This window comes from Pinus tabuliformis, chromosome 7 (assembly GCF_031772625.1).
Source record: "Pinus tabuliformis cultivar Carrire ecotype Pingquan chromosome 7, CPIR1, whole genome shotgun sequence".
NCBI lineage: Eukaryota > Viridiplantae > Streptophyta > Pinopsida > Pinales > Pinaceae > Pinus > Pinus tabuliformis.
In genome coordinates, this window is record NC_142293.1 from 230455753 (window position 1) to 230478540 (window position 22788).

General features: G+C 36.6%; 1 protein-coding gene across 2 annotated transcripts in view; it reads left to right on the forward strand.

Moving 5' to 3' along the window:
- The window catches only part of LOC149246691 (zinc finger (MYND type) family protein / programmed cell death 2 C-terminal domain-containing protein), a 117179-nt gene that overhangs the window by 40118 nt on the left and 54273 nt on the right, over window positions 1-22788 (forward strand). For both annotated transcript variants that reach the window (XM_089458001.1, XM_089458000.1), the window contains exons 5-8: window positions 4515-4603; window positions 4728-4851; window positions 4952-5133; window positions 5225-5295. In XM_089458001.1, the coding sequence (XP_089314127.1) occupies window positions 4515-4603; window positions 4728-4851; window positions 4952-5133; window positions 5225-5295 (466 nt within the window). The remainder of the gene's footprint in view (window positions 1-4514; window positions 4604-4727; window positions 4852-4951; window positions 5134-5224; window positions 5296-22788) is intronic.

Sequence of the window (22788 nt, forward strand, 5' to 3'; positions counted from 1 at the left end):
ATTGTGTTAAAACACCTCTTGGGAGTTACTCAAGAGTATAAGAAGGCTAGAAGGTAATTCTCAAGGCTTTTGGGGCCTCGCCTGCAATTATGTGACTGAAAACTTGATTTCTAGGTAGTTGGAAATCAATTTTCAGAAATTTTGGTTATGTAAAATACACCTAGAAAATTCCGGATTTAAGAATATGTGATTAAGATTATGAAAATGATGGAAATCAACTCTAAAATGATAAAATATTCATATTAGACCTATGTTGCAGGAAACGTTGGCCCTTAGGGTGTTTCTGGGCTGAAACGAAACAGAAACGTGGAAACGCGTTTGGTACGGGCAGGAAACGCGTTTCAGACTGTACTGCCACGTTTGATGTGGGGGAAACGTGGCCCAGTATGGTCTGAAATGCGTTTCCAAGTCGTACAACCACGTTTCAGCGATAAAACGACTTTTTTTTTTCAGTTTTTTTTTTATAGATTTTTCGTTTTTTTTTTTTTTTTTTTTAATTTTTATTTTTTATTTTCGCTCTCTACCAATTCAAGAGTGATAGAGGGATCTATTGAAGTTTGGAAACATTTTTTTTGAGTGGGACAGCGTAATGTTCAAGCCTATGGCCCTAGTGTTTATATGCAGTTCATAGTAATGTTAAATTCTTAAAGTAAAAGTGACATTCTCCTTTATCTTTCATTTTCATCCTTTTACTTAAATTTTTAACATTACCATGGAATGACTTGGGATGTTTGAGAGTGGTTTCACTCTCATTGGATTTCATATGGAGAAAATAGAATTTTAGATCTCACTCAAAATCCAGCAGACTTATCTGTTTTTCAGGATTGGAGGGATTGCAATGTTTCCATTGGATTTTGTCATGTACTAGGGTATGGAACTTGTATTTAATCAAGAGAACCAAGCCCTTTATGCAGGGGAGACTCCCAATAATCAAGAGAACCTGGGGTACTAGGGTATGGAACTTGTATTTAATCAAGAGCACTAAGGTCGTTTGACTATGTAGGAGGAGACTCCCAATCAAGCACGAGACAAGATATTAGAAATTTCTAGTGGATGATTTTGGATATTGCTATTTTCATTATGTGATCATTTATGAGTAAATGTGATGTAAATTTAGAGACTTATAGTTTATGCATTGACATTGGACAATTTAATCATAATGTAATAAATTAGAATGTATCATGTATGCTTTATGACTGCACATATTTCTTAAATGTCCTAATATATATATATATATATTGCGTTTCCCCGTTTCCAAAATTTGGGGGGTCATGTTTAGTACCTGTTTCGGAAACTCGTACTCATTTCCTCGTATCGCGCAACTTAGTATTATACTCTTATAAAGTTGAATATAACCAAATCTTGACAATATATTTACTTGGAAAAGTGTGGATTTGGTTATAGGTGGTTGAAATGCAGGTCTGGTGAACAAAAGCTCTCCAAATCTGCAATCCTATAGACTATTGTCTAGATACAAGTGTCAAATATAACTCGTACCTAAAAGGGGATCTTTAAATTTAGCAATTTATGATAATCTACCCCGAAATCACTTGCTGAATATGATAGATAAATGAAAAAATGCAGCAAACTAATCCTATTCTAAATGCGGAAAAGAAAAAGATTTTAAGTATTTTTATAGATTTTTTTTGGTTGTTGAAATACCTGTGCTTTGAGAACTTACTACTTTCTGGGATGTGAAGTCAAATCCCTTCGAAGTTGTTAGGCTCAGCTTGTGTCAAGGAAGTGGGTTTGGTCTCGGAAGAAATTGCTCCCACTATCACTTAATTTATCCTGCAAAATTTCGACCCTCCTTAGGAGTGGCCTATGCTTGGTGCCTCCAACCTCTATTCTCTATGTTCGGCGAAATAGAAAATCCTTGGAATAAAAAGGCCTTTCTTCGAAGCAGTCCAAAATATTTGGATCGATTCACATGCAAGAAAGATCAAACCAGTAGAAGAAACCCTAGTTGCTTGTCTCCATGTAGCATATTAGCCCCTTGATGGCAGATATTATTAGTCTTTGGATAGATTTACTGATATGCAGAAATAAATTAGAATTTTTATAAATTATACCCAATAACCATAACCATAACAAGAAAAACAACAAAGATGGAAACCATCCCACAATGTAAAGAACTACAAGAGTTTGCAAATGAGCTCTTTATTTGTGATAGCACTGGTCTTAAATGATCAATCATATAGCGAAGGAGAGTCTAGCCTTTTATAGAAAAAATTCTAATGGCTAGTTGACTTCTCCTCATTAAAATATTGCTATTCTTCCAAAATTCAGGACTGGACAATTTTTATTTTTTTAAAATATTACAAAATAGCATGAATTTCTCCAAGGGGGTCGAATTTTTCCACACAGCCCAAAATAATTCACTATTTCCTTTTGTAAATGGTCTTCAATGGTCAAAAAGTGAGTTAGTAACAAGACTCCCCCTCAACGTCTAACATTTTTGGTCCATGAGTGAGTTGATTTGTCGACATATAAGGGTGCGAATTGACCAAAAGAAAACATCTTTGTCCCTTTAGAAAAAAATAGTTGTAATGGCTAGTAGATAGGTCCATCTTCCAACTTCTCGGTCCAATTTGGTTCCAACGGCTGGTAGACTTTTCTCCAACGGCTAGATTTTGACCCAATGGCTATTTTTTCACTTTGTCTTGGCATTGAATATTCTCTTAGCAATTCGATTTGGGCCCACAGTGGTATAGCTCCAATGCCTTAGTCCTCTTGGAAAGAATTGGAACCTGGGTTTTGCTCAGCATGTCTTGATCTATACCGGGTCTATATCTGTTTCTTCATATTTGCTACGACATTGCCACACCATCACTTTGACTGACATGTTATACTGCCCCTATGCCTGATCTCCAACACTGCTGCTGATCTCAAAATTCCGATACCTGGGTTTTCTCTCTCGTCGAGCTGATCAATTTTGACGTAATGCATGCATGATTCTGCCCAATGCTCTACCTAAAAGTCTCCTGGAAACTTTTCCTGTATTGTTGACCAAGTTTGACCAGACTGTAACTAGCCACGAGATGTTTTGATTGAAAAAATTCCACGTGGCATGGAATCCTCTAGTCATGCTCTACAATCTTAGCTTGGGTTGACTTTTTGACAACCTGGACCATTTTGTATTGGGAAACTTGAACTGCCCTGGGAAATGTGAAAGTTGACAAGTGAGACTGCTATGCTGTGGGAATTGTAATGAGTAATACTGTACCGAGGCCAAGGTCACCGACAGATTCTATAGACACGAAACCATGTGGAATGACATAGGTGCACCATGATGCAAGCTACATTGGCCCATATACCGATGATCAACCCTACAAAGACAGGGCTCCCATAGAACCATGAGTCCTCATGAAAAACCTCCCAAGGTCCTCCAATCCGGTTACGGACGAGATTGCCGAGATGAAGCTCTCAAGGGACGAGACATGGCCTGATCAATCATAATGAATACATACTCAAATGACAATACACCAAGTCTGGGATGTCTAATAGATGGCCTCACATGGTCTTTTACAAGGCTTTGACTTGTGACCATGGGCTTACAATGGTGGTGAATGATCTGCTTGAAAAAATCTATGTACTCCCACTGATAGAGGGGTAACAGGTGCATACATAACATGGTTCATGAAATCATTGGGGAATAATAAATGTCACATATATTAATTATGCAGTATGCTGTAGCAAATACATTCACTGGGACCCTATGTAGGCTACCAGACATACAAGTGCCATTCTCATTTAATCATCTTTAAATACACCATCAAATAACACCTTAAGTTGGTGATGGTGGTTTAACCACCTGACCCTTAATGTCTGTACTGATTAGTTTAAAATATTACGTTTGTTACATATCACTAACATATGAAGTGAACTTTATTATTTTTTATTCTATGATTGTTCGGTACCTTGACTAGAGATGTCTTGCCTTCTGTGTTTGAATGGATATATATATTCAAATTTTAAATTTGGTACGATTTTCTTAGTAGTTATGTACTTAAGTGTAGAGGCCTCCTGCTACAGGTTTTGTTGTATCTTGACAGGAGGAAAAGTAGACATAGATTTTGGAATGAACCCAATGTTGGTGGATTTGTTTTGTCATTGGATAAATAAAATCGTTAGATATTCTGAAAGGATTCTTTCTAAAAAATTGAATACTGAGGAAAAGTGGAGATATCCTTGGAACAATTGACAGACTTTTATTTTGAAAAGTTAATGAATTCATCCCAGAAAACATGGGATTTCTGAAACAACACTCTTGGTTAAGAACGCATTCCCAGAAACAAAAAAATGCTGAATGTTTTTACTGGTGTAATCGAATCAGACTTTAGAAAATTCCTCAGAGTAATATATGAAATAGAATTCAATATATTTTACATTTTGCTGTCAAGGTGCATGTGCTTGGAAATAGCACTGCCCTCAGTTGCTAAGTGCTATTTCCTGAAGCTATATGCTAGTTTGAGTTCATCTCAGTAGTGCTCATTTTGGGATGTTTGGTACAGTTGCTCTTTGTAGTTGGTGTGGGACATGGAGAGGGGGGAAGATCTGCAGTGGTTGCAAGATGGCGCGGTACTGTTCTCGCCAACATCAGGTAAAGTAATTGCACCTGTTTGTTTCCATTGATGGTTTTATTATCTATTTATTGGGAATCTTCATAGGTTTTTTAGATCATCTATGGAGTTTTTGGGAAGTTCTGTATTGGGTTATATATGCAGGTCGACCATTGGCGAACAGGTCATGCAGCAGATTGTCGTCAGATTCTATCAATGTCTACATCTGTTGTAGCCGTTAATTGTCTTACTGGAAACTGCAACTCATCTCAAGTTGTCAGCACAGATGGTCTGGTTCATATGATTTCTTTGTACGCATTGTTTTCATTAGCTGGAGTATTGATGGTATCTGTTTTGACTCGTGAATTTTAAATTTTTTGTGGAGACAGGTTCTCAAAATGATTACTTGGTAAAAGCAGCAAGCACACATTTATGGCCCGAACTAGAGATCATAGATGAAGAAGAGGGCAATATGGATTCTGAAGGGCTTGATGAACAAGTCCCAGAAAATGCAATTGCCGCTAATCAGCAAAAGGATGAAGAATTTCTTAGACAGTTCACGGGTATGGAGGTATGTTTGGTTGTGTCGTTTGTAATTTTTTCATTAAACACTGTTATTGCACAATTTGTTTACTCGACCACTCTATGGACTGAGGAAACAGGCATCCAGAGATCAAAAACATTGGGCATCCTTTCAAGCTCGTATTTCAAGATATCCAGACCAAGTTCTCAGGTAAAATTTCTTGAGATGCAATTCCTTCTCAAAGAAATGCACCATTTGTTTGGTCCATTGAACTAATGTTTTTATGTATTTGAATCGGGAACTTGACTTTGTTGTCAGGTATAGGTTTTGTTTTGTTGCATCATTTCTTTCAAATATTGTAATAATAAACATTTTAGTGCATAGGAATGGGCAACATATAGGCACCAAGTGTGATATATTACTCACTACAAGATCACACATAAAAATATGAGGTGTACAACAAACAAAAGGAGTATTATCCCACTGGTTAGCACAGCAGGGAGAATCCTGATTAGCATCAATTTTTTTAAATCCAGAGATTGGGAGGCACCTCCCACACATCATACATGTAACGACCCATCTTTAATTTCACATATTATGTGACCCTGTATAAAAAAAAAATAATAATACTAAAATATAATAATAAAGGAATAAAAATGATAATTATAAAATAGAATAAGGATTTAGTATGGTACCAATAATTAATTAATTAATCTAAAGTTTTAAAGTTATATTAAAGCAAACATAAATAAACTTTATATATTAGAAAAAAAAATATATATAAATAAAACAAAGTATATATATATATATATATAAAGTACATATCAATATAATCAAGTAGTAAAAAGTATGTCATATAACCTAATAGGGTTAATATGTATACGATGATCAAAATGTTATAATACCTTCAAACCTTATAAATATAAACCATCGCATAAAAAAAACAAAACATTAAGCAAGGCAGAAATGTTTGTACGGGAGGATGACTCACAGCTGGAGGAAGCTGTCACCGCGAGAGTAAGCGGTGGAGTCGGTGTACAGGGCGGCCACCGCTTAGCCCTGACTATAAAATCACCGAGAAATGGCTGAGCAGGGGGGGCAAAATGGAGCAGTGAAACCAGAGGGGGAAAATGGAGCACTGAAACCAGAGGAGGAGAAATTGAGCAGTGAGAGAGATTTGCTACTGGCAGAGCTTTAGTTCGTCTGAGGTCCTGGGCACGGGGGACAGTGGGCTTCTGTGAGAAGCTTGCTGGATTGAGTAGCCAGCTTCTACTCAATCAGGCTGGGCGGAATTGGTCTCCCTGGGTAATTGGAGCTCAACAGCAACAGTATCGACAGCTTCACAGGATCAGCTAGCAGTTCAGGTAAGTGCAAAAATTAAGTTTTTAAGCTTCCTGTTTTCCAGTTTATGAATATTTATATGTTTTCTGTATTTCGAATTATGGGCATTACACATGGTATCAGAGCGCTGTGTTCAAACCCTTCGGGATCTCACAGGCCCTACACAACCAAAAATACATATAATTACTTGTTAAAATTCTGCATCATAGTCAAAATCAGGGTTCTAGTTATCCCTGTCTTTCTCCGCACCCCTCTGTGCTGCACGAAAACTCAAACGTATTTTTGTTTATCCTCCCTCAACAAATGCAGCACACGTTGCTACCTCCGAAGCCTCAGTTTGCTAGTAGCCCTCGCTGCCTCTGCAATGATCTATACTCTTTGCCTTTATCAAAATTCTGTGGGTCAGAACCATATAAAGCAGTGAAGGTGAAACGACTATGCGGGTTTACCCTTGATGACAATGCTAGTTTGAGAATCAGACTCAGTTTACCCTTTTTCCATGCTGCTACTCTTTGAGGGGCATATTTATGCCATCAGAATGACCATTTGTTATAGCTGGCCGCATCCGCACCTACATTGGGGGTATTGAACCCAAATCTCTGCGTGAACCGGCGGACGGGTGTCTAGGGAATTTTCAGCAGGGTATGAAGATATAAAGTAAGGAGGAAACGAACGCTTTGAAGATACAGTCCATAGAAATTTACGGTCAGTTTAGCAGATAAAATTTGGCAGTTCCTTTATAACTGTTTTGAAATTCACAATGGAGGATTTTTTATTTCTTTTTTTATTTTTACTTCTTCCCTTCGAGAGCGCTGGATATTCGCTGCCGCGGATACTGTACGTTCTTCCACCGTTTTAAATCGTAACTATATCATATGATATAGCAACCTTATGCAGACATAAAACCGCTTCGAAATATGCGGTAACAGTGTCATATAATAACCAGATAAAGGGCCGGAAGAGTTGGGCGGGGGTTTTGACCCGTCGACCTCCCATAAAAATATATATATATATATATACACCTTAACCGCTTCACAATTCGTTAGGCTGATTTTATATATAGCCGAAGAAATAAGAAAAGCACGTCGCTCAACCGCCAAAGAATCGAAGACGGACCTGTCCTGAATTGGTTACAATTTAAACGCCGGCAAAGGGATTACAAATACCAACGGCTTCACACCATTTTTAGGTCGAAAGGTGGCATAGTATTGTGGGGCGTGAATATAATTGCTCAAAAAAATTTAAATTCCTTATTGCGGGGTGACAGTGTATAGGATTATATTATGCGTAGAATGCATTTACAGTCAGATTTTTACTCATGGATCCTGAAACTCACATTTTCATTACCGCATTACTGTAAATGTACTGACGTATCCTGATTAAAGCCAAGAAGGACAAAGTGCATCCATACTGAAGTTTAAATTTGATATATGTTTCCAAATCACGCATGCGTTATTCTTAGGACAATATTCCAAATATAATTTTCTTGAAGAGCTGAACTTCATTTTTCATCTAATAAGCAACTAACCCAATTACCTTTGTATGAACATTCAACATCTTTGGCTTCCAAAGTTATTTTTAGTCCAAAATTTCGCAGAAATTTGTAAAGATAGTTGACTGTACACTCTTATTTGATCAATAAAAATCAGCTTTTACCCTCTTCATATTTGGCGTATGTCTTCCCATCTTTTGAAATAATTATTTTTATAAATATTGAGTAGATTCATGACATATGTTTCCAAACGGTTGGCTGTCATACGTCATGATTTTAGGACATACAGTCTTTCTAAATTGTTGGTGTGTATTTAAAATCTGTCTCATCTCTAATCATGCCTAAGATTTTAGCCTAATAAGTAAATTCCTTCAACACAAAAAAACTGGTGTGTCGTACAGATGTTTCACCATCAACCTCATTCTCTTCGATATTTCCCTGTTTTAGGGCAATAAGATGCTTATTTAAAATAAGTAATATGCTAGTACAGTTAGCAAGAAACATGAAGACCATAATATTGATAGACTACTGTCAAAACTACTGCAGATCCTTTTAGTACTCAATTAACATCAAGCATCTGGCAGTTATAAGTTATAGCTTTGTCATCAAATGATCAATCATAACATCAATCTTCAAGTTTTAAGTTTCAACATATATAACATTTGTCATCAATAAATTGTAGTAGATAATATCAACCACGAAATGAAACAGAGCATCATGACCAAAGAGCTGTAATATGCAGTCAACAGCTTCAACTTCAATCTTCATAGAATGTTTACAAAATGGGCCATAATAAAGACAAATAATTCTACTATCCACTAAGCTTTCTCAAGCTTCTTGCCACAAGCAATTTCGAATTTCTTCTCCTGTGGTATGGTAGCAACATGAATCGTTTTGGGAGCGTAGGGAATTGTCCTGAGATTTTTGTCTTCCTTGTTGCCTGTTCATATTTTGTGTCTCATTGTTTGAATCCATCCATTTAGCACATATCATTTCATCTTTCTTTTGTGCTGTTTCCACTCAGTGCCAAGCCATGTGCTCATTCTAGCACTATTCATCTCCAGACCGCACTAGTTTTGCAGGCTTGGTTTTGTCTCCACACTTATCATGTTGACTTATCTTATTGCCTAAATCCATCTTTTGCACCTTCATTTACTTGTCCATCTCTCTTGGTGCTGCTCCAAGCTGTTGTGCACAAGCATGCTCTTCTGTGCCCATGCTATTTCACTTTGCCTTACATCCATGCTTCATTTTGATCTTGTTTGAATTCTCCATGGTGTGTGCTGTTCACATTCGTACTTTGACTTGTCATGAATGCTTCCACATCAACAACAGTAAAAAAAAAAAATAAATAAGTTTGAGTAACAAAACTTGCGGTGATAGGCAATAAATGATGTTATCCCAATATGACCAGATACAATAATATAGTTGATATGATTTTGATGTATTATTTGGTTTGACATGTTAAGAAGCTTTTTCTAAAATATTACAAGGTTGAGGAATTCAAAGAGTCTAAAGACTCTAAGCCAGATGATGTTTGTGTAGCTCCTGCTGATGATCCCATTTCTAGTAGTGGTGATGAGTTTGATGAGTGATCATGTTGATCAGTGATTTGTAGTAGGTTAGTGGCCCACTAGCTTGTTGCATGGTTTTTGGACTCTAGAGGCAATTTAGAGCCTCATTTGTTATGTATTTTGTTGCTGATATATATTGCACTTGGTGCCATTTTGGTATATTCACCCTTACATGATATATAGGTGAGCAAACCTTGTATATTACCTTTAATAGTTTGTAATCTTAAATATGATTTTTTCATTAAAAATTAATCATTTTATATGTTTTTAAAAAAAACCAGTTCATTGAATCCTGTTGGATCTGCTTTCAGTTCAAAACATGGTTTGATAGGTGGCCTGTTTGAATACCAGTTTTAGTTTTAAAACTATGGCTGGAAGATCCATACAATTGCAAGGCAAGTAAATGCAAAATCATGCAAAGTAAATGTGAGGTAATCTAAGGACATTCTTACTTAATCAACTCGCATAATTAGACCTCTTGGATGTGTGAGGTCTAATAATCTTCTGTAGTTTAATGTCAGTGGATGGTTCTGAGGTAAATTTTCTGAAGTCATGCTACTTCAGTGGGTCACTGTGCAGCTGATGGATGTAGAGGATCTGAGGAATGTGTGTCACAGTCAGCGTGGGATCTCAGGCTGGGCTAATGTTGTACTTGTTTCTAATTTTATTCCCCTGAGTGCATTTTCTGCTTATTTCAATATTGGTCGTGCACAATGGATCAGACAATGTGACATATAAATAACTCTAATAAATCTGAAGGAATTGCTTCCATCATGGTACAGTTCTTTTGGTGTTTTCACTTAACAAGTTTGTTATTAAGTTAAGTGAGTCTGCGTAGAATACAATGATTAGAATTAAAAAAAAAAAAAAAAAAAGCTAATTTTTTTTTTTGATGGAATTCTATGAGACTAAAAGCGGAACTTCTTTGATGTGAGAATATATCTAAATTTAAGCATGTTTGCCTCATCCAAAACCTGTCGCTTTACAGATTGCTCTTGTTGCTGTACCTGATCGCACTGCTTTGACTGATGCATGGAAAGTTTGGATGGAGGAGCACATAAATGCTATAGGTAAGGTTCCTCCTGGAAATGAATCTGGTAACACCATATGGGTAAAGAAGAGACAGACCAAGCCTGATCTTCGTCTTACACCTGGCCGGCATGTGCAACTGACAGTGACTTTGGAACAATTGATTGACAAATTGGTAAAGGGGAATGAGATAGTAGTATTTATTAAAGGTTCAAGAACGGCCCCACAGTGTGGATTTTCTCACAAAATTTTGACAATATTGAATGAACACGGGTTAGATTATGAATCGGTTAATATTCTAGATGAAGATTACAACCCTGGTTTGAGGGAAACATTAAAAGTCTACAGTAGTTGGCCTACATTCCCTCAAGTGTTTATAAAGGGAGAGTTTGTAGGGGGTGCTGATATTCTAACAGAGATGGCAGAGAAAGGGGAGCTCCAAGAATGCCTTAAGAGTAAGAAATAGGGAGCCCAGATTCCCTTATAGAAGGGATGTAGGACAGAGGCAGATAAGTTGAGAATGATTATTATGGCTTACCTTTATTCAGCCAACATGTTTAGCAATCATTTCTATATTTTTTTTAGGTGCTAGAATTGAGTCCCTCGCTTCATTAGTTTGTCATTACTAGCAAATGAGTTTGACTGTTGACATTTTATCTGATTGTACGGGATTTACAAAAACATGTCACACAATCCTAAATAGACTACGATTTTATGAATTTACACTTTGCATCTCTCAAGCACCTTTTGCTTTTTCTCACATATATACTGATACAGATTAGGTTTCTCTGCTGGTTTCAAACATGTAAGTAACCTTTTGATTCAGACTGTTGATATGGAAGTTGGAAATTGATTTATCATTCTGTGGAGTTTCTTTATTTTTACTAATAAGAAATTCGTGCATGGAATTGCATGAGCTGATTAAATAAATGGTCATTGGTAATAAACTCTATCATACATAGGGATACTTGAGGAAAAATGACATAGAAACATAATTTAATTACAGGTACATATTATACTTGATAAAATTAAATCAATGTTTGCATCTTGTAAAGAGTTTGACAAGTAAACTCTCAAGAGTTGGCCGGGGTAAAGTGGTTGCCATCTTTTCCTTCCTTCAGGCCATGCACTTACCTTGTGCATGCCAGAAAGACTGGTTTGGCAATGAGAAACCCAACCCAAAAATTAATCAATTGTGAGAATCGTAAGGCAGTACTACCTATTTCTTAAATCTGAGGATCCTAATACTTTCTGGCTTGAGTGCATTAACTTTTAAGCTTTGTTCCAGGACCCTTGTGAATACAAGTGTCCAATACCTCAACAGAAGAATGAAGCGAAAGCTTAATTATTGACCTCAAAGGCAAAAGAGATGGTTTGACAGTGAAAGCAGTTATAGTGTAATTTTGCACTCCTAACTTTTGATAATTGATTAATACTGTCAACTTTGATCAGGAATGGGCGTTTTGGTTTATCTTATATATTCAGTCAGCTGTTTGGAGACCAATATTCACTGCTTAAAATTCCCATGAAGAATGGAGCCAAAGCACATATGATTGAGAGTCAAAGGAAGTAGCACAGATGAAATGGTTTTATATATATTGTTATAGACTTAATTGTGCATTTGGTGCTCATTTTAAGTATCGATTCTTGTTGATTGTTGAATGATTTTTTTTTTGGTAACACTCTTCCCTGGATGAAATTTATATTTGTAATACCTTATAGCTATTGATCTTTGAAATTTCTAGGACATATTTGTTGATATGTATCCTGACTATAATCGTTATTGGAATGCAACCGAAACATATCCTTCTCATCTCTGGCAACTTCCCAACCTCAGGTTTTCAAGGGGATGTGTGAAACATTTTACTCTGAATACAAGAGAACAATTAATGGCTTGGTGAAACTTTTGGAGTTTGTTGTCAATTTAGCCACATTTTTGTTGGGAAGTTGATATAGTTTCATGGTCGCCCAAAAGGCTTGACCTGACCTCATTGTTGATGGGGTTGTAGTTTCCAAATACAGGTATCAAATGTTTACTTAATCACAGAATATGTTAATGATGGATTTCCAAAGTTAAATCAGAAAATTTATGCTGTCGGGGAGCCCAAAAGAAAGACAAGCTTTAACTCTAAAAAGTTGTGGTATGTTACCGTTGGGTTAGAAACTAGGCTTGATGAGGTAGCTAGAAGAGAAAGTTATGATGAGAGAAATATAGAAGCTCTCATTCTAATTATCTTATCCATGTCAGTCTGGTAGATGAAGTTATTCCACATGCATAGGATGCATATTGTTGATTTTTGGTAGCATACGATGTGCTCTAGCTCCGAAATTTTGTGGAGGGGCTAGAATACATAAGATCTCCCAGACCCATAAATCATTCGGAGAAATTCTACCCTGTTTAGGAGAATATTTTATGAAATAAACTGATACAATTATATATATGCTCTAATCCCTTAAGGGTACAAACACTAATGGAATAACCCTTTGGTGCGTGACACTTGAATAAATTGGGTTACATTTTCTTGATGACAAATATAATTCATCTTATAGTATGTCAATAGCATGGTCACAAAATATTCATAGTTACAACTTGCATGCATCTAGATGGTACTATGAAATAGGTCTTGGGTTGAATGACATTTAGCTCAATATATATATGCATCAACCTATTCAAATGGGATGATAAGTATGACTTGTGTTATGGGCTAAAAATGATCAGTGATGAAGGTACGATCTCAAGGTTCTGTTATCTGTTTGACAGACAGATTTTTACACACATATAAATCTGTTCTTGAGTCTTAAAGCATGCTGTCAGAAGGTTCAACTTGCAGTTTTTTTTTTTAGCTTCAAACTCTAGTCTAGGATTTAGGTATGAAAACAGTGTATCTAGACTTCTAGTTCTTAGGACAGATCTGGAATATGGTGAGCTTCTGTGATTTCCAGATTTGTAAAGAAGAAATAAAATGAGTCTCCTAGGGCTGCTAAGTACATCAGTGTTGAATGAGAATAAAAGGACTTCGTTACTTTAGAATTATAAATGTGTATGAATCCTCTATAAACCCTATTTCAGTCAAAAAGCGTTTTGCATCAACCATTAAAGTATCGAAATCATAAACTAGAAACATTTCGAATGATTATAGATAAACGTGAAATTTTGTGACATAATATATGTTTAACTTCTGCTGGTACATGGATACCAAAACAATATATGTGGTTCATTTTATTAAATTATAGTTGTCGAAGGAAAGTTAAGACCGTTAAAGGATTTTACTTCTAATAGAAATTAAGATATTATAAATCGGTTTTGTTCTTCTTACATGTCAATATGATCAATGGCATAGAAATCCGGAAGAGAATACATTTTAGATGGAAGTCAAAAGACATGCATAGAAAATGGTAAAAATATATTATACTGTAGTATCATATGTGAATAAAACATGAGTTATTTTGAATATGCTGATACACGTTTTACGAATGCATGAGTGAGTGTATGATTGCAGATTCAAGTATCCAATTACCGGGATGACCACGTGATGACAGAACCTCAGAACAATTAAAGCTCCAAGTGATTCTATGATAGGGTGTTAGCCCTAAGTTCTATTGGGAGGGGTGGAGGTGTTGCCCACCGTTTATCCTCCGAACCCTGGGGTCATGGGAGGACTGTGTGAATCACGCTCCCCTAGACGTGTGATGATGACTGCCGGATGCCTACTGGGAATCAGGTTGGTATAATCGACGCTGCCACCTTAGAGTTTATGAATGGTTAGGTCAGTAAAACTGACGCCATGGCATACTCCAGTAGAGGACGGATAGGATGGGAGCGGAAGAGATTAGGAAGGATAGGATGATTTTAGAATAGCTTGGGAACTTGGATACGGTAAAATTTATCCATCGAAATCATAAACTTAAAACTCTCTAACTTCGGGACGAAGTTTTCTGAAGGGGGAGTGTATGTAACGACCCATCTTTAATTTCACATATTATGTGACCCTGTATAAAAAAAAAATAATAATACTAAAATATAATAATAAAGGAATAAAAATGATAATTATAAAATAGAATAAGGATTTAGTATGGTACCAATAATTAATTAATTAATCTAAAGTTTTAAAGTTATATTAAAGCAAACATAAATAAACTTTATATATTAGAAAAAAATATATATATAAATAAAACAAAGTATATATATATATATATATAAAGTACATATCAATATAATCAAGTAGTAAAAATTATGTCATATAACCTAATAGGGTTAATATGTATACGATGATCAAAATGTTATAATACCTTCAAACCTTATAAATATAAACCATCGCATAAAAAAAACAAAACATTAAGCAAGGCAGAAATGTTTGTACGGGAGGATGACTCACAGCTGGAGGAAGCTGTCACCGCGAGAGTAAGCGGTGGAGTCGGTGTACAGGGCGGCCACCGCTTAGCCCTGACTATAAAATCACCGAGAAATGGCTGAGCAGGGGGGGGGCAAAATGGAGCAGTGAAACCAGAGGGGGAAAATGGAGCACTGAAACCAGAGGAGGAGAAATTGAGCAGTGAGAGAGATTTGCTACTGGCAGAGCTTTAGCTCGTCTGAGGTTCTGGGCACGGGGGACAGTGGGCTTCTGTGAGAAGCTTGCTGGATTGAGTAGCCACCTTCTACTCAATCAGGCTGGGCGGAATTGGTCTCCTTGGGTAATTGGAGCTCAACAGCAACAGTATCGACAGCTTCACAGGATCAGCTAGCAGTTCAGGTAAGTGCAAAAAATTAAGTTTTTAAGCTTCCTGTTTTCCAGTTTATGAATATTTATATGTTTTCTGTATTTCGAATTATGGGCATTACAATACAGCTTCATTTTTTGTTGTGTGGGGAATAACAAGAGGACTAATGGGGTACATATCCTTGCCATGGCAGGAGCTTGGGCATTCAGAAGCTTCTGTGATCCCTTTTGGGCCCTCTTTTGCTCTAATGCCAGCTTTTGTTGATCGGGAAAGACCTGTGTAACTGTGCAAGTGCCTTTACATTGATGACTTTGGAAATGCTACAATTCCATATCAACTTTTTAGCATGTCTGGTCTCCATAGAATAATCTGCACTGTTCATGTGACAACTAATAAAAGAAAAACGAGGATGTAGAGGAACATTATTAATTATAGCTTTGTTATGTTTCTTCCATATAATTCGAGTGCCTCAATTCTAGCAACAACCATGCATTTAGAAAAATAAAGATGGACTACATTTTTCTAATGATGCAAATATTTCACTGATTTTATTAGTGGCAGAAGGGTTGAATGCAATCAACTATTTTAATAAAGCCTCTTTTTTAGGAAACTACCATAATAAATACGTGATGCTTACCAAATATACCATGAATGTAATTTTGATGGGTGGATGTTCAAGCTTAGAAAGCTTCTCCTAGAAACCACACTTTGATGAATAAGAGGCCACGAAAAAAAGCCTTTCTAGACTTGACGTCTCTCAGGCATTCTTTCCCATGTGAAGATGTTAAAGATTTCACAGTTTGTTCAATGTGGTGGATAGCTTTTCTCCTTCGTTCAACTAGACCTAGATGGTGGCAGATTGTTCTGAAATGCTGGGGAGACAAGTCCATCCCTGCCTCTCTACAAAGTATCGAGAATTTTAATGGCAAAGTTTATGACTGACTGAATTAGGGAATTAACCCTTCAACACTAGCTATGATAACTTTGTTTTTGTTCGTTAGAATGAACTTGCTCTTCAGCTCACACCGGGAGAGATATTTTCTAAGTTGGATATTGTAAGAAACAGAGAAAATACTGATGCCTTTTCTATGGAACCTTTAGGCATTTAATCATGATCTGACCCAGTGATAGGAAACTGCTATGGAGAATGCAAGTTTGACTAGTGCCCTCTTGGGTAGCTCTCCTTTTTTAATCATGATATTTTTCCCAGTGATAGGAAACAGCCATGGAGAATGTGAGTTGATATTATAATAGTTTAGTGCCCTTTTGGGTAGCTTGCGTCTCTAGCTAAGGCAAGGTTTGTAGGCCTTCCAAGAACCCCCACCAATACTTTGGATTAGTGTATTGTCACCATCTTTAAAGCTTGGCAGGGCTATGCAATAGGGTTTGAATAGAAAAAAGCTCTATCCCTCTTTACCATGAAGATCTACATTAAAAAATTTATATCTAAAAGAGCTTCCCAATTCTCCTTTTTTCCTTTTCCTAGAAATACATGCTTTCTGTATATTTTATTAATAGTCATGATGTCATAAAATTTACAAGCGTTTATACTAAAAAAGGTGGGTCACAGAAAAGTAGGCCAGCACTAGCACAAACATGCAAAAATCAACTGTGCTTAGAAACTAAGTTCTAGGTGACTGGTTAAAGCAATACAAGCTTTCTGTATATTTTATTAATAGTCATAATGTCACAAAATTTACAAGCGTTTATACTAAAAAGGGTGGGTCACAGAAAAGCAGGCCAGCACTAGCACAAACATGCAAAAATCAACTGTGCTTAGAAACTAAGTTATAGGTGACTGGTTAAAGCAATACAAGCTTTCTGTATATTTTATTAATAGTCATAATGTCACAAAATTTACAAGCGTTTATACTAAAAGGGTGGGTCACAGAAAAGCAGGCCAGCACTAGCACAAACATGCAAAAATCAACTGTGCTTAGAAACTAAGTTATAGGTGACTGGTTAAAACAAAATAAAAGTTCACGTGGCACAGGCATAAATAAATAAGAATGTCTGAAAACATTAATTCACCATGTTGGAAATCAATTGAATGAAAGTTTAAATTTAATCCTCATAAAAAAATGAAATGCGTGCCGAAATAGAACCATTCTAGATGTGGGAGGATCATCTTTATCATTGTTAGGCAACCTGCCACAGCCTTTGGTTGGTGGTTCGGGCTTATTAGTAATAGTGATTTCCCATACGTTGTTGTCTTGTGTTTTTCTTCCAAGATTTCTTTTTGCTTCCAAAATTGCAAGGGTAGTCTACAAAACCTCATCATTTCGTGGCTGGGGGGAGGGGGTCTACATGTCCAATGTGCTCTATGTGCACAATCTATTATCAACTACCTTCTTGCTCTGTAGGGTGGTCAGCATGCACTTGATTGAGATATTTGGGATTGGGTCACGGAGTCAAAGGAGTTGCAGGAGGCTATTTAGTATTGACACATGGTGCATGGGTCCCCTCCCCAATATACTAAGTGTTCTAAAATGTAACTAGTGTCGGTCTTCATAAATTGTATTTGAGTCGTGATGTAATTGTCAAAAGAAAGAAAAAGATAAATTTTTATTGTAAAAGAAATTTGACTTATTAAAGCATGGGTTTCATACGTGGGTCATTGGTCAATAGGTCAAAAGCACCCATTGAGTGCTCTAGGGATTATGTCTTGGGTCAAATTCTAAGTCAATATATTCTAGACCCTTCTTGGGCTATTTAAGTCAAGAAAGATTATTATTTTGGTCATGTAAATCCCTTCTCCATCAAGTCGGCCACCAACACATCAAAGACATCAAGTTGGCTTTAAGCATATCATGTCGACCTCAAAAGAACAAACTCCAACCACTATATATAACAAATGAAGTTGACCTATTTGGTATCACTTTGATTTGTAACTTGTTATGTAATTTGACATCTCAAGAAAGGGATGCGATGTCTAAGGAAATAGAAGAAAAGGTCAAGCGAAGGAATGAGAGAGAAAGTCTAGCAAATGAACAATTGTTTTTTCCACACGTGTAAAGGATCAATGACTAAGGTGCAGGAGCCAAAGTTTCAAAACATACTTCAGATATTGCAGGACCAAAATTGCAGGCTAAGCTTCAGGATTATAGAGAGGGTCGAGATGTTGAAGCGCTGATGTTGACTATGGAAATTTGAGTACTGTTTAACTTAGTTATGGAAGGCTGACTTGGTGGAGTGAAGGAGGTCATTTGTCTTGGTCTTGAGTCCTGGTTGTCTCAATTTGATTTGAATCTACTAGTGGAAGAGTTTGACTGGGTTTTCCCCTTCATAGGGGTTTTGCCCTAGCTGAGTGCCTACATCTGGTGTTCATTGCGTATGATCTTCATGTTTTTGGCATTTATTTGATGATGAGAACACTAATATAATCAACATAAGACAAATATAATATCGTAAGTAAATGTCAAGTGAGAGAAATTAAGTAAAAATGCTACTCTAATGGATTTCTCAACACTAAGAGCTGTTGGAGATGAGCAACCAATTGCACATCTATAACTTTTGAACTTAGATTGTGATTTGTAGGGATTAATTCCCACATGTCTATTCTGTTAACCCAAGAAAATTATCAGTTAGCAGAAAAATTATTATTTGCTCTCTTCCCATGAATGAGATAGATGATATATGTCTTGACATGCTGCCATATTGACTGAAATTCTACTAAGTTCTAACCATTGATGTTTTTCATCCATAAGGGCTGGTTTTCAAGTGAACAAAGGTGGGGAGAGATGACCACAAAAGGTTGAGGTCGATTGTCATGTATAATTGGTGAAGGAACAAAATTAAAGAAGATGTTTGAAGGATGTTGTAGAATGTAGATTTTGGGTGGGGAATAAATGAGACATTTTTTCATAGCTAGGTCCTTCGTACAAGGGGCTAGGAAAAAGTAAGCATTATTTGTATCTTGTCGAGACTTCCAAATATTATGAAGTTGAAATAACTAGGTTGACTGTTTTGACCATCTTTAGAGTTTTGTGGAGTAGACCATTTGATAGAGGCTTCTCAACTATCCACCAAAAGCTTTTAGCCAATTTGTATGTTAAGAAGGCTTTGGAGACATTTCATCTCCAATTCTTCCATTATTTCTTAGGTGGTCTAATTCCTAATTTGATTGACAACAAGTTGTAGATTAAATTATTAATCCTTTTCTAAACCATTCGATTAGAGTTGTTGAGCCCAAACCAGGCCTTTAGTTTGAGCCATAAGATCCATTCTTTGGTGTTAGCATCAAAGATGTCCATCACTGTTCTTATACCCTACCAAAGATTCTTAAGGGTTGAGAACTTTTGCATTTCAACAAATAACTTGTCATCTGGCAAAAGTATTGGAGATCACCAAAGGAAATGTTAGTTAAATGGTGGTCCGAAGCGAAAAATTTCACCCATCCATCTCATTAAGTGCTTAATGGGGCTTCCCAAGCTTTCTTGATGCTTTGGGTGGCAAAGTTTCATATAACTTTAACTTTTGCCAAGTTGATGATGAGATCATGTAGACTTATCCTTTGTTAGTTTTGGGGTTGCTTTAAAAGTATTTACACCATGTTGGGGGTACGCTTCATGTGATGTGGTGTGCGTGGTGAAACCCGAGCCCCTTCTTGTGCCTTAGACTATTTTGGTTGATCAACATTTGGAGAACTTACTACAGGGGGATGCTTGTCCTCGAGATATATGCTAGAGAAGTCCCACTTCTTATTGATGGTAGTTATCTTAGGTAGCATTGACATCTTCTATGAGGTGGACATGCTACAAAGGGTGGAGCTTGTTACAACAAAATCTAGCACCTAGTGCGACCTCATTAGGTGACCTAGACAATGTGCAGCACATGGGAGTGTTACCATTGTCACTTCGGCAACTACTCCCCTTTCTTTAGTGAAGGACACAATCCAATACAAGGGAGGCTTCCTTGGTAGGACTTAGGGATGAAGTAACACAAGGATATTAAGCTAAATGCCCCTTAAGGATCCTACAATAAAAAATCAATGGATAAACGTATGACAAGCTAGGGTTTGTGATGGATGATGGAAGATATTCAAGATTTTGGTTCAAGGGATTCATGGGTTGATTTAAAGGCGAAGGATATTCTAAAGAGTTTCAAATAGGTTACCCAAACACACCAAATCAAGAAAAACTCGAGGTTGCTATGAACTAGGGATTTAGGTCTACAAATTGTAGCAAACCAATAATTTATAAAAGCAACAAATTTAGCCGTTAAAATTGTGTTAAAGCTATGTGAAATGAAGGCTGAATTTGAGAGTAAACTAAGGACAAAATTACAACAAATTTTGATAGTTAATAAAGCATATATCAACGAATAAAACTCGATGTCAGCCCTAGAGAGTGGCTGAAAAATGCATGAAAAAATTCAATTTATCTTATCTAATGTATTTTCAAACAAGACCTATCCCTAGGGCATACATCAAAAGTCATTAAATACTGAAAACACAAGATTTTGTTGCAATTTAACCCTAATTTACTATAAAATAAAAAGAAAAACAATTTTTACATTTTAGAAGAGTACCACAAGGGAAATAGACTAGTGCCTTCTCAATCTATAGGACATGGAGTCTAGGATACAAACTATTCTTGGGCTCTTTGGACCAATTCTAATTCCAAACGGAACTAGGTCATATGAACTTACCCTAGGGTTTAAATTTGGGTTTTGAATTTTTCAGATGATTAAGGGAAAGGAAAACCTATCTCTATTCCTCGAATACTTGGAGGAAGGGTTTATCTCAATAAGGGACAATGAAACAAATACCAAGTAAACTAACTTAGCACAAGAACGTTAATCTCATGGAACATAATACCGAGATAAAGCAAATAAACTTACTTACTTCACCATGCAATGTCCAAGATCCACCATAAGCATCCATGAAAAGAGATCACATTGCATCACAAGATCCTGTTAGAAAATCAGAAAGGCAGAAATATTTTCTTATGTTGATAATTACTTGTGATATCTTTGTGTTTTTATTAACTTTCTTATGTTCTTCTTTTATCTTTGTTTCATCAAGCAATCATCAAAACAAAACATGAAGATTAATGACACTAGATGTAGGCATTGAGTCGGGGCTAAAACCCCTCTATAGGGGAAGACCCAGTCAAACTCTTCCGCTAGCAAATTCAAGTTGAGATAGACCATGACCCTAGACCAAAAGACCTTCCTCCTCCACCAAGTCAGCCCTTCCTTCAAATAGATGATTTCTCCCAAAGTCACCAAGTGTCAGCTTCTCAAATGTAGCTTCAACCCAAAATTTCGACTTCCCAGCTTCAAAACTTCGACTTCAGCTTCCAAATTTTGGCCCAGCTTTAGGATTGAAGTTTCGACCCTTCCAACAGCTCAACAGCTTCACATGTGTGAGAGAAAGAGATAAAATTTTGACTTCTTGTGCTTGACAAAGTTCTCCTTTTTCGCTGGCCCTCTCCTCCTTGTTCCTTGAATTTCACACTTTTTCTTGTCCCAGAAATTGCAGATTGAACTTGTTTTCTGAGTGCTCCAAATGAGGTCGAGTTGCTACATTTATATAGTAGATTTTGCCCCTCAATTAGGCCGACTTGTCCATTTTGAGGTCGACTTGGTGGAGGAAGCCTAGAAGACCTAATTTACATCAAAATAAATTTGTTTCTTGATTGACAATGCCCAAGAAGGGTTTATTACATTATGACATGGATAAGGACACTTGACATAAATTCTAGAAGCCTACAATGGAGGCTTTGACCTATAAATCATTGACCCAAGCATGAAACTAATGCTTTAATAAGTCAATTTCTTTAATAATAAAATTCCTTTCTCTTTTTTTTGACAAATACATTACATCATGACTCAAATACAATTATGAATACCGACACTAGTTACATTTTTCAACATAATCATCCAAGAAAGTCACTTAACTAGGCCTCTCTTCCGCACAAGAGAGAGAGAGAGAGAGATCTCATTAATGAATAGAGGTTATGATGCAAGTGTGACAACAATCCAATGAGGAAATCGACTCCCTTATGTATATGAGGGTAACCAAGTTGATTTTTCTTTAAGTTAGGCTTGTTACACACCAAAAAGTGGGTAACCCATAGGAGGGATTTTCTCCTCCTTAGATAGCCAAACAAATAGTAGCCCTATTGATTAGTATGACACGATGTCGTGGATCCTCAATAGATTACTTTGGTCATATTTCTTTCTCCCATCCAACAATCCTTCTTGAAGGAAGGTGGATCATCGATCAATGGGTACATTAACCATTTGGTAATCATGTGCTTTTACTTAATGTTTCCGGGCATACTGATATGAATCAAGGGGTGATCTGGATGATTCACTGATCTTGACTGTATTCTTGTTCCCTCACTTCTCTTGGGAGGTTAGTCTTTGACTCTAGTCTTGTGGGACCTCCTCTAAGGCCTTAGGGTTATAGAAAGGACACTACTGGGGAGGATTTGATTGAAATTGCGTGCCCATGATATTCTATACTTACCACTTTCCATTTTTCCAATTATTCCATCTCCCTTTTTTGGGTTGGTTGTGATCGATCATGGGGACTGGTAC